Here is a 13,297-nt window from a genome sequence, read left to right as displayed (position 1 = left end):
TTTATCAATATGAACCCTGTGGGCACAGCTATCAACATAAAAACTAATGTGGCAGTGTTGGTAACTGTGCTATGAAACATCTCACTGAGACAAGCCTTAAGCATTGCATGGTTAGCGCTACAAAGGAGCGCCTCAAACATCGTGCAATCAAGTAGCCATGCGATCAATATAAACTAGAGAGCAAAACAATAATTTAAATGAATAACAAGCATGACTACAAGCAATTTAAAGCAATAGAAATTGTACAAAAGATACACAATCTCCCTAAAAAAATAGTACCAGTTTTGTATTTTTTAATTTAAATGGATTTTAGGTTAATTTCAAAAAAATTCAAACCACCTTTATAACCAGAGGAAAATTGGTGTTGTCGTTAAGTTATTTTGCAGATAGTTAAAGGACATTGGTAGCCATGTTATCCTGCTGATACAGGCAAAGTGGGTGAATGGCAGGAGCCATCCAAGCTAGTGTGGTGATGTCCATAAACAAGTCGGTAGTCTCTTAACACGTCGGGTGTGAGAGCTGAGTATCAGCCTGTTCACTCGGTCGTATTTGGCTTATAAGCCATGGCTTATCAGCCAACGAACAGTATTTTTCTCTCACACCAAACCAGCCAACAGTACTTTCAGCCATGGCTTATAAGTCAAACAAGCCAAAACGAACAGGGCGCTAATCAGCTACTCTCTCTGTCCCAAAATAGAAAACGATCTCGCTATATGAGAAGTTAATTTTTTAACTTTGACCAATTATATATATAAAATATTAATATTTATAGTACATAATTAGTATTATTTGATAGATCGTTGAATATACTTTCATAAGAAACTTATTTGGATATATAAATGTTGCACGTATTTTTTACAAATCTAATCAAAGTTGAGAAAGTTTGACCTACATGCATCCTATAATATCATCTTTCTAGGACGGAGGGAGTAGACTACAACGGATGCTCCACCTATGGCTTTGGTCATTTTATTTCTTTCCACATGTGTAATTCTGTATAAGGCAAAGTCATTGTCAGGTATCAGCAACGCATCGTATGGCCATGACTGAATCCCGTCGCTCCATAAGAGCAAGTATAATAAGAGGCTATAAGTGGGTTGTATGTTGAGGGAGAGAGAGGGGAGGAGAGAGAAGAGAAGCGAGTTGTAAGCTTACAACTAGCTTATGCATAAAAATAATAAAAATGTTGTGGGACAGATAGGTGCGCTATAAGCTAGCTAACTATTATACCAGTGGGCTGTTAGAGTGGCTGTAAGGCCAGGCTCCGTGGATAGTTTCATCACGTTATTTCCAAGACTGCCATATCATATATAATGAAATAAAACTCGGATAAAACACCCACTCTTAATACAAAGTTTCATTCTAAAGTTTTATAGATATTTAATTTCAAGACTCATAGAGAGTTAGTAATCAGTGTCATTTTTCTCTTCTTAAATACGCTGCCGTGTCAACAAAAATGCCTATGTGGCAACCTATTTAATGCAAATAAAACTCATATGAAACTCCCACTGAGACGAGCCTAAATTTTCATATAGCCAGCAGGCGGTTGTATTATTAATCTTGCTCTAAAGTATATCCAGCTATTAGCAGCACGGTTTAGCATAAATGCTACCGACAAAATCCTAGAAACACCTAATTCTTTGGGTTCAAATTGTAACTGATGGGTTGTAGAAAGTACTCCCAAGAATTTGCTTGAACTAGCCTTGCACAGAACACCACATATGAGTTAGGAGGTCAAACATTACATGTTGGACAGTAAAACACATTGAAGGTGTCGGCAAAGCTAAAGGATGGACCATCCTCCAAGGTTTTGATACATTTCTGCACATACGAACGACTAGCGGACAATTATCTTATTTGTTGGATGAGCCATGGAAAACATGTTACATATATATGTACATGATGCAAGAAACAGAACTGCTGCTTTCTGGCTAAAATTTTAGAGGTACATTGCACATGGAAGATGAAAGTCCTGATTTCACATTTGGTCAGAAATCCGTAGTCCACAATATATAGATTAAAAGGGTGGATTGATATAGGGGAACAAGTCTCTGCATTACATAACAATTATCCTAGCAAACCAAATTAATGTCACTTGACTTCTCTCATCTTTAGTATGAGGGAGAAAATAGACTATCACTCGAGCACAAAAAGCATTCAACTTTCGGTTAATACCCTTCACACAAATCTATCACACAACAGCACAAGAAAGACTTTACAAGGCGCCTTCCTTTGACAGATTCTTTTATGAAGACGAACACCAACTATTGACATGTCACCGTCAGAGAAGGCTGAAACATTAAGCATTGTGCTCAGTATTTGCATGAAAGAATGCCCATTCACTCTGCTCACTCACCCACTAACTACTTTTTTCTCTACGTTGACATCTCACTTTATACGCACGAATTTACATCCATAGACAACAGTCACCCAATCAACACATACTTGTCGATCCCGTGGCCCAGTAAAAATAAGCACGAAGGAGATCTCATGGAGTATTAACTGCATTGTTACCTTGTGCAGGTAGTTAGCTGTGTAGGTTTGCAAACCGTGTCAGTTCATGTTGAGACAAAAACAAGTCCGTTTCACATCACTTATGAGGTTTATGTGGAAGAAGTTGAGGTCTGGGCCTAATCCTCGTGATTGTTTCATCACTGTTTCGGATCATCTCAGACAACTTCCACGGCTTCTGCCACTTCCACTTGAACTGCAGCAGCCACTGGTGATGGCTCCTTTTCCACCTCCAGAGCTTTCCTGATTGCCCTGATATTGAAACTTTCCTCCCCACAGACAACTGTGCAATAGGAACCATCTGCATTGAAAATTGTCAATGAAGGTATTAAATAGAGACAGATGGCAACAATGATGATGAGATACAATATGATACTAGTAGATACCTTAAGTTGCTCTTTTTTAATCGCAGCTATCCCTTTGCTGGGGCTATTTACAATTCCAGCAGAATACTTAAGCTGCTTCTGTGCAGGAACGGCGACAGGGGACAGTGGTGTGTTGGGGTCATCAGCAGAGTGCTTCGCCGTGCCATTTCCACTTTTCTGTAAGCAGTGAAATTAGTAGCTTGAATGTCATATGTTCATTGTTGCTTTTATTATATTGTTAAGGTCATAGTGAATCGTTTTATATATCAGTTTGCTCGTCTATTGTATCCTAGGACAAGCAATGACTTTCTCCTGCTTAAAACTGTACACATTGATTGCATATCAACATTGGTCGAAATCATGCACGATGCTGGGAGAAATCATACTCATACCGGAGGTGTAGTGGCCATTGGAGCTGTCTGTTCTCTTTGCTTGAGCTGCTTTTCCATTTCTCTTCTGCATGATTCACTGTGTCGAAGAATGCCCACAAGCTCTGTCATTTGTTCCTTCATTTCCTTGATCTCCACTTCCTTCTCCCTTACTTGGCATCTGAAAAAATATTTTAACATTTTAGAGGATTATCACTGATTTTTTTAAGGCAAAAGTATGACGAGAACATGGCTTTGCAAAATAGCCATGGGCATGTTCCCGTGGTTGAGTTTTTCCCCCCAATAGGTGTCAAACAAAAACAAGAGAACAGGTAACCATTCTACTTTAATGTGGTATCAGATTCTAAGAAAAAGCATCAGTGTAATGGATTTTCATCTATTTCTTTTTTAAGGGACGATTTTTTAGTTCCAAACTTTAGTAGTTGAGAACTCCGAGAGGGATAGTTCATGTCATAATATGAAATGAAGAACCAAAACTCAAAAAAGAACAAAAAGATAACCTTGCATCAGCAGCAACATTAAAGATATACTGCAGTAAGCTCTTTGCCTCCCCCATTGACCGCAATTGATTCCAACGACTACGCCCAGAGAAGGCACGCTCTCTTTCTTCAGCTTCGGAGAGTTGAGAAGCCATTGCAACAAGAGTATTTGAGGAGATTGTCACCATGCTCTCAAGTGATGCTATCCTAGCTTGTCTTGCATTTGGTGACAAGGTATTTGTCCTGGGAAATAAAAATGCAGTAAAAATGCATTAGTATTTGCCTATTTTGATACCCTAATTGTCACTTAAGATAAGAAACAGATTAAATGTTGAAAGCGTATTAGAGGACTGCATTGGACATCTTACTACGTGTAATGGCCATGGGTATACTGTTTTTTCTTATGCGAATTAAATACAAGCAATGGATACCTAGTATCAAACAAAAGAGGAGATAACAATCACCTAGTGTTTCCGTTCTTCCCTCTTTGGGGGCTAGATCCACCAGCTCGTATATCTTCTTGTTTCAAAATGGCAAGCTCCTCACCAAGTGCAGCGCGCCTTCAATAACAAAAAAAAAAAAATCCAGTGAAAAATGCATAAAGCCTAAAAGTCCACATAATGACAGCAAAAATAAGAGTTACATACAGTTGGCTTTGTTTTTCGTATTCATTTCGGACTTCATGCACATGCACCATAACTTCAAGCTCTTGATCAAACCATTTTTGCAGCGATCTCTCACTCATCTGTTATATCAAGAATGGCTTTAGGTATAAATTGTGTAAATAAACTTAAGAACGTTAGGTATGGATAATCTTACGTTAGAGCCTGGAGATGTACCATTGGTGCCAGCTATTGTTAGAGGGAAGGAGAACAGTGGAACCATTAGATTGAAACTATTTTTATTATACACAAATACATAATGTCACGATGCAGAGAAAGGTACCAGAACTGTCACGGGCGGAAGATTTCCTAGCTTCTAGTATCTCTTTCAGCCTTTTGGTAGCCATAGCAGCCTCTTCAGTCTTCCTTTGCAAAACCTGCAAACAAAATTTTGTCGACTCGCAGTTAGAATAAATTGAAATGCAAAATAAAAATGTTAGAAGGGAGCTTTAGAATAAAAGAATTGAAAATTTAAAAAAAATGGAAGGAAAGTGTTTAGAAGGAAGCTGTTTTGTGGGAAAAAGGTACTGTAGAAATATTGGTTAGTGCCTAATATGTAATAATTTTTTTTATTCATTTGTTTTCTTTTGTAATTTTCATAGAACAACATTTCTTTTGTCATCACTTTAGGAAGAAACTGACCAATTTCTGCCGCTGATTAAGTGCTTGAAGCTTGTGGCGTTCATACTCATTTCTCCGTCCCTCTTTGCGTAACTGTTTATAGAACAAATTGGCAGAATTAGTGAATCTTGCTTCTTAAAATGGTCTTGCTTCAGCTATCAAAAATTTAAGTAAAAAACCTGAAGAATTATATTACTGGAGATAAATACGAGCATGGATCAGCAAGTACATATGGCCATCAGTCTAACCTCAATCATGTGTTGATTGATTATACATTTCTGAATTATCATTTTGCATTTAGTTTTAGTTACTACCATTAGAGCATAAAGCCTCACATATAGTAGTTTTAGTGAATACTATACATGAGGTTATATACAATAATAACTAAAATTGATAGTTCATACCTGAAGAAGTTCCTTCTCACGGGTAGCTTTCCATTGCCTAAACTGCTCTGCTTCCTGTTTAATTTTGTGTTGTAGTTGAACCTGACAACACAAACAATTGGATTAATGCAAATGAGTTCATATTATTATCATGTATGAAGAATGAGACAAGTGATAAATCAAAATTATAGTAGACATGAGAAAAGGAAGGGAACCTTTTGCGCTTTTATAAAATGAATTTCTTCTTGCAGTTTCTTAGCAGCTTCATCACTCTTTTGCTTTTCCTTCAAAAGCTGAACTTGGTTCTCCTGCTTTTTCTTGAGGTCTAGAATCTGAAGATAATGTTTTGTTGAGTAAAAAGTATCAAAGGTAAAAAATTTCAAATGGAATGTGAAATTCTATTCACCTGGGCTTCAAGGGATTTTAGTTTCTGCAGCTGCGCATCTCGGAGTTTATGCGTTTGGCCATCAGCATTTAGGCTTTCAACTTCAGCCAACAATCTGTCCCTCTCTTGCTGAAATTATTCAGAATTTTCTTTGTAAGATCAAAAGTATTAATTTGCATGGTCTAGCAACATACCACTCCATTGTGATCTTCTATAGTACAATAAAATAATTTAACAGACCTGTACTGCCCTTTTCTCTTCTTCAAGCTCCATAAGTTTCTTTCCGAAGTGCTGCTTAAGTGCAACAGTATCACATCCGTACATTTTCATCTCAGACTGCAGGCGTTCGATAAATCTAGGTAAGTTTCTTGGAAACCCCAACAATTAACTTCAGTTTTACAACCGAGATTCAAACTTTACAATCATTGACCAAACATTTGGCCAATAATTCTTAACTATTGTAATACATAGTTTATGCATTAGATTTGTAATCAAATTTGCTATCCAATAATCATAATCTTATAATGAGAAACAATATAATATAAAATGGATTAATTGTCAAAGTGTAACTTGAGAAACAGTGCATGTCAAACTGCAACTTATAAACTGGTCGTAGTCCAAAAGGGAGTAACTTACAAGAATAAAAATGGTGTAGTTAATGATGCCTTTCAAAGTCAGAGTTTTGCACATTTACAGAACCATTGTAAGCATAACATTTTAGATGAAAACATTATTGTAATTCCTTATTATTTTATTTACTTCTAAAAAAAATGGATAAAGGAAGGATTTTATTAATTCACAATTATTACATCGAGTTGATACAATAATCATGAACTCACTTCCAGCCTCTGCATAAAAGCACCCAGCCGATACAAAAGAAAGAGAAGTCTGGCACTGTAATGACTATCAATCCTAAGAGTTTGGACTTCTAAGAAATTGACTTTGTACTTTCAGCCTTCAATCTTTTGCTTTACAGGTCAGATAGGAACCCTACAGCTGTCAGATGCTATAGGATCATACACGAGAGTGTAACATGTTGGTTGGATGTGTGAATTTACAGCCCCCCCCCCCCCCCCCCCCCCCTAGTTTGATTACTCTTCTGCTTGAATTAGGTGCTTATTACTTCTTGTTTGCGATACCACCTAGTTCTCCTAGATTGACCAAGTTCTTTTATTATATATACAACACGATGGCACAATATGTGGTAATGTGGAGGTGAACATAGTCCTCCAGAAACAATGCTAAAAATATATTGCAATAAGAAGCAAAAGGACCTTAACCTAATGTACATTGACTAGAAATTTACAATCATGAACATAATTCTTATTGTTAGATATCCAATACCTCCTTTTGCTCAAGTTGTCGGTTTAATTCATTCAACTCCTTGCCCATGCTATCCTGCAGCATTGTGTGTTCCCATTCTTTAGATACTTCATCTTCAATATCCTTAGGGTTGCCTGCAGCAGGCAGGGAACATCAATGGATAGAACATGTTAATGGTATCTCCTTGATGTTAAGAGCCATGGTGAAAAGGAAGCAATACCTCTGAATACTATGATGAAGAAATCATAGAGGTACCAAGAAATTACCTCTTACTGAGTCAGTCATTGGGACATCAAATGGATCTGTGCTTTGCAAGCTTCTTTTGAGCCCTTCGCTTTTGGTAAAGCCATTTAAGGTTCGCTGGAACAAAGAGGAGAATTTGTTATGGTCTAGCTCAAGCACTATGTGCGACTTGAGAGAAATTCCGTGGAGAAAACAAATGTCTAGTAGGCGCTTTGCTAAGTCATTGTTTCTCTCTGTCTACAAGTGAGGGGAAAAAACTTATCATGAAAGAACAAGAGGTGCAAGTCATGTGGTTGCCTAAATGTTCAACATACAAAAGAGTGGACAAGGACTCTGTGACATACATGTATTTCAGGTTCACATGAATCATTTTGAGACCGGCTGCGAATATCATATAGTTCCCTGCAAAGGTCTTCATTTGTTTGTTCAAGCCATGAAATCCTCTCTCTGAGACCCTGAAAATTGAAGTCTTGTTATTATGATTCTTATTGCTATTGGATGTCTTTTACAATCTAAGTTTGTTGAGGATATTTACCTGAACATCATCTGATGCGAGTCCTCCTTGAGCCGAAACAAGCTCTGCCTGCAAATATTCAATCTGCTGGCGCATTCTTTTCATCTCATCAGCAATAGGATTTCTATTGACCTGAAAATTCAGTTTCATCAACACATCAGACATTGAATGAGAAGAGAAATCAAGATACATCCTGAATCAGAAAACAACTAAGAACATGTCAATTAGGTTTCTGAGGAGACAAGAAGTGACAGACTCACAATTGGTTTATTTTGGATATTACGTGCCCGGTTAGCATATTTCAAAGTGTTTAATGTCTCTTCAGCATTAATATCTGCCGGACTTATGCAAGCTGCAGGAGAAAAAGATATATTTAAGTCAGGTGAGTGTAAGCTCAAGCAACACTTTTTTTAAGTCCTTTTTGTAGTAAAACAAATATTCTTGGACTTAATTTTCAATATCACTTATATTAGTAAATTCTAGGTAGAAGGAAAGAAATTGGAGGGAGCAATCTCTGACAAGATAAATTACCTATCATGACAGTCTTGCTATTTCCACCTAGGGAGTCCTGTAATAGACAAAGCAGATGATACAGGAGTAGTCAGTAATATGAATTCCTTGAACACACTGTGGATGAAAATATCAATAGCATGTAGTTAGTAATATGAATTCCATGAACATGCTGGAGACGAAAATATCAATAGCTTTCTATTAGATTGGAAAATATTAACTGCTGAAAGAGTGAAAAATGAGTTGAGCACAGCTATTTTTCTGAACACTACTATAAAGTGCTCAATGAAATCAATAACTTTATTTGCGTCTATAGGTGACCAAAAATTATACCTGCAAAAGACGAGTGAGTTTGCTGTCCCGATAAGGAACGTGAGCACCTTCTTTCCTTTTTTTCTCATCTCCAAGAGCACTTATGACATTGCCGAGAGCGAGAAGTCCTCGATTGATGTGAACACCTAATATCACAAAGTATAAATAGCCTTTAATTTGGAGCAGAAATAAATGTAGGATAAGAGTTTGGATAAACAAGAAGCAAGCATACCTTCCTTGAAGCGCAGGCCATCTGAACCCGTTCTCTTAGCCCGTTCTGATCCAGCAAGATCTACTAAATGAAGTTTGGCACAGAGATAGTCTTCATTCATCTCTTCAATAGGCATTCCATCTGCAGTCATGATGGGATCTGTTTTGCGCATCTGCTCCAATGTGATTGTGAAGATGGCATGGGAACGACTATTACATGGTGAAACCAGAGTGTAAGGTTCATTGAAAACAAGCATCATAATGATAATAGAATACCAAGGAATGTTATTAATCTTAACACATGGAACACCAAGGTAAACATAAAAAGCAATAAATTACAGCTTCTCATCCATCAATTATGAATTTGACAGGCTTAATGATCTGCTTATTGTCATTCATTATAATTGGTAAATATTCTCCGTCCATTGTACAAAAGATAAAGTCAGGTTAGGATGATGTGGCCAACCTTGACTGGTTGTTCATGTTGGTACTTCCAGTTGCGCGACTCAGGGAACCTTGTTCAAGGCATGCAGTCATTTCCTTCTGAGTGCTGACATGCACTTCAGTCGATCCAGCTAGCGTTATGACTCCATTTGACGCCTCTCGGATCTGCACAGGGGGTTTCCCTGGCACAGACAATTTTGTGTGCCCATTGCCATTCTCAACTTTGCCCACAGTAGCAGCAGTAGGGTCAAGCAGATCCCTGACCTCTTCTTTCAGAATCTGCGAAAAACAAACGCACGACAAAGTTCCACATATTACATAAAAACACAAAGTTCCACATATAAGATCTCAATAGAACTGATTTGACATTTTATTCACATGCAATAATATGGAACAATTCTTGTACCTCGATGAATGATACGCGTAACTGGAACTCCACTTGGCTTTTCAGGTTCTCAATCTTGTCAAACAGCGCAGCCATGGCTCGTGGGATAATCCCGATACGCGATCCCTCCTTGCAGGCAGTCCCCATGGTATACGTCTTCCCTGATCCGGTCTGGTGAGGCAAAATGAAGAAAAAAAAATAAAGCATCATGATTTGATGGATTGATTAGGATCCAAATGCCCTATATATCCAAACAGGGCTGAAACTGAAATGATGAGCATTTGGGGGTTCTGGGAGCACAGAGACACAGTCGACCCCATCATCATCGTGTCACAAACAGCTGGAGAAGAAAAAACAAAGAAGCAGGTAATTGGTGACCCATCCCAGGCCCAGCACCAGACCACATGTGCTGCTGGCTTTTGCCGTGTGCTAGGCCCCAACTCGGTGGTCCAAGCTTTTCAGCTCCTTTGGCCGCATCAATGGCACATGGGATGCGAGCCAAATGATTGAGGGAGGGGAGGACCGACCAAGGGCAGGGCATGCGTGGTGGTCGACGAAGAAGATAGATAGAAGGATACGAACCTGGCCGTACGCGAGCACGGTAGCGTTGTAGCCCTGGAAGAGTCCGTCGACCAGCGGCCGCCACGCACTCGTCGAACATGGCTGCCGACGGCGTGCCTGTGCTGCCGTAAACATGGTCGAAGGTGAAGGAGTGGCTGCCGATCTGGACCTGCACGATGGAAAACAGAAATGGTGGTCAAATCAAATGTCAGCCTGTCTGTCTAATGACGATGAGCATGAGCATACTGTAGTAGTGTAGACAGAAAGCCAGTTGGCAAAGGCCCTTCAGCTTACTCCATATTCAATTTGTTCGTTTCTTTTTTCAGTTGAAACAGTATTTTTTTTTTACGATAATTTAGTCAGAACCGTATTTTTCAAATAAGTTTTAGCCAAATCCACATTTGTTGGTCTAAAACTTAGCTAAAACTGACTGAAAACACTATTACGGCTGAATTGTTGTCGTAGAAAACCCACACATGACACATGCATGTGCTGCATATATCATCATCATCATTGGTATGGTTATGGGTATGGGAGGCAAGGAATGAAAGTTCCTTTTCATCTTCACCACAAAATGCAGTGAGCCAAAAATGATTGTTAAAAAACAACAGAGAGATCATCCGTCTTGTTCGTTTGGCTGATAAGTCATGACACTAATTTATAATGAAAAAAATACTATTGACTTGTTGAAAAAATACTGATTACAAACGAACACGACGATCATCATTGGGTATCGTGAAGAACCCAAGAAAGAAAGGTACGGTGTAACAAGGCTGGCTGGCAGCTGGAAATAGAGAGGCAGACTTATTCCACCAATCAATGTGTTTTTTACTCACAACAAATTAACACCCGCCAGGCCTAAATACCGACCAGCGAACACGCCGGGCATCTAGAGAACGCAAAACAGGTGTAAAACTCTGATCCAACAGATCTCATGGTTACTCATCCACTTACCGGAGGATTAGTAAGTATTACACTTTTTTTCCTAAAAATGATTATCATTTTGGTGAAGAAAAACAAAAGGAAGCAAGCAATGGTGGAGAGAAATGGAGAGTCTGATCAACAAAAGTTGGCAAAAAAATAATGACAAATCAGAGTTGTGATTTAATATTACTGCGCGATGCTGACAGGACTCCTGCCTAGCTAGACAAAGGAAAGCAAGAACTTGAGCAAGATTGGGCACGAGTTCGCACCAAAAATGTGCAAGATTTGGCCCTGCCGACACTTCTTTTTTCTTCTTCCTAAAACTGAATTAATGAAAAGAAAGAAGAGAAATTCTGGGCATCTCTGTCAGAGGCTACTCAAAGCTAGGGATGGACCTAGTAGAACGGAAGAAGCAACCTAGATTCCATTCCTCGTCGGTTTTTTCTCAGAGAGAGAGAGAGAGAGAGAGAGAGATCTTGATTTTTCCAAGAATGGGGGGTAAGGTTTCAACATGGTCAGTTTATCTCCGCTCTGCTGTGCTCTTGTTGGCGAAACAGACTCTCACCGGTGCAAGATAGAATAGGAAAAAAAGAACATCCAGAAACTCTGCAAGACAGTGTCAAAATGTCTCTGAAAATTGTACTAGAAAACAGGGGAAAATACCAGGACAGCCAGATTTCTAAAAAATATTCATTGGCAGGAGTCAATCCAGAGTCTGAATTGGGTCATGCACATATACAGATAAACAAGGAACACGCTGGCCGCAGGAAGAGACAGACAGGGCCAGAAACACCCAAAGAATTCAGAATTCATCCCCAGCAACGAAATAAGAATTCGCAGTCCAAGAAGGGCAGAAACTGATGATACATACCTGTGGTTTGCCCGGCACGACGGCGACGCAGTCCTTACAGCCCTGCAGCTTCTCGTCGCCGATGAGCGGGCGCACGTGGACCGCCACCTTGACGCAGCAATCCTCGCCATGCTCCATGGTCATCGTGCCCACCGACGACCATACAATTAGCGACCACTTTCTATCTCTCTGTGTCTCTCAATGCAAGCAGCACCAAGAACAGGGAGGGCAATAAGACAGGGGAGGATAGAAAGAGGAGGAGTGAAGCAAAGAAATTGAAGGAGGTGGACGGTGAGTGGCGAGTAACAGCAGCCACTACCACCACCACCACCGACGGATAGATGGATAGATGGGTGGATGAATGGATCAATCCTCCTCCTCCTCCGCCTGCCACACCATCATGGTTCCTTTCCTTGGGTTACACTGCAATTCCCCCTCCCTCCTTCCCTCTCTCTGTTCGTGCAGGGTAGATAGAGATGGAGCTGGAGATGTTGGTAGCCTCAGGCGGCAGGGCTGGCCAGACCCGGGTGAAGCAACGAACGAGGAAAACTTCACCGTCACTTCTGCAACCACCACCACCACCTTGACTTGCCTTGCCGCCGATCCAATCCAACCGCAGCAGCTGCAATTGAGCTGAGGCTACAAATGCTGCTTGCCCCTCCTGCTCGGATCCTGCTGCCCTGATGATTCTCCCTCCCTGCTGTGCTGGTGCTCTTAGTTGGGACGGCAGGCGAGTCGAGGCGAGAGGAGGGGGTGGGGTCCTTTGGCCTGGTGTTTGGTGGTGGGTGGAAACGGAGACGCAGACGGAGGACAAAGCAAGGCAGGCAGGCAAGGTGAGGGAGATGAGCGTGTGTGTAGGTGAAGGATGGAGAGCTGTGGGGTGCCCCTGCCGCTCTCTTGCCTTGGCTTGGAGTATTTTATTTCCTTTCCTCCTTTTCCGGCGAAGGTGAGTGAGTGCGTGCAACTGCAGCGACCAGCGAGCGAGTGACAATCACTGCTGCAGCTGCGGTGAGACTGGTTCCCACTGCTCGTCCGCTGCAACAAGGACGTGGCATCTTCTTGGTTGTTAGTGACACAAGCCCCGCCCTACTTTCTAGTATACCACCAAGCACAATTGACCGACCAGACCTGACCACCCCTGTCTCGTCTTGACGTAAATTTGTTAGATGATCTCCAAACCTAACGGTGAATTAGGCCCTTAGATTCACGGAGGCGCCCAACCATTC

General features: G+C 40.4%; 1 protein-coding gene across 1 annotated transcript; it reads right to left on the bottom strand.

Annotated features, from left to right (window-relative positions):
- Nucleotides 1-1,999: 1,999 nt before the first annotated feature.
- LOC136549704 (kinesin-like protein KIN-4A) lies at nucleotides 2,000-12,979 on the bottom strand. Its single transcript, XM_066541079.1, is given in 26 exon segments — nucleotides 2,000-2,812; nucleotides 2,898-3,053; nucleotides 3,269-3,425; nucleotides 3,766-3,987; nucleotides 4,209-4,304; nucleotides 4,392-4,489; nucleotides 4,564-4,595; nucleotides 4,690-4,783; nucleotides 5,049-5,120; nucleotides 5,432-5,512; nucleotides 5,626-5,742; nucleotides 5,817-5,924; nucleotides 6,036-6,131; nucleotides 7,140-7,252; nucleotides 7,385-7,478; nucleotides 7,706-7,816; nucleotides 7,897-8,007; nucleotides 8,136-8,227; nucleotides 8,407-8,443; nucleotides 8,719-8,843; nucleotides 8,930-9,117; nucleotides 9,374-9,630; nucleotides 9,758-9,907; nucleotides 10,319-10,375; nucleotides 10,377-10,466; nucleotides 12,093-12,979. Coding segments are annotated over 26 exon segments (3,099 nt in total). The 5' UTR covers nucleotides 12,216-12,979; the 3' UTR covers nucleotides 2,000-2,590.
- Between the last annotated feature and the right edge of the window lie 318 nt (nucleotides 12,980-13,297).

Source organism: Miscanthus floridulus, chromosome 4, assembly GCF_019320115.1.
Source record: "Miscanthus floridulus cultivar M001 chromosome 4, ASM1932011v1, whole genome shotgun sequence".
Lineage (NCBI taxonomy): Eukaryota > Viridiplantae > Streptophyta > Magnoliopsida > Poales > Poaceae > Miscanthus > Miscanthus floridulus.
Note: the sequence above shows the minus strand (reverse complement) of the source record. Positions and strands in the feature narration are given on the sequence as shown.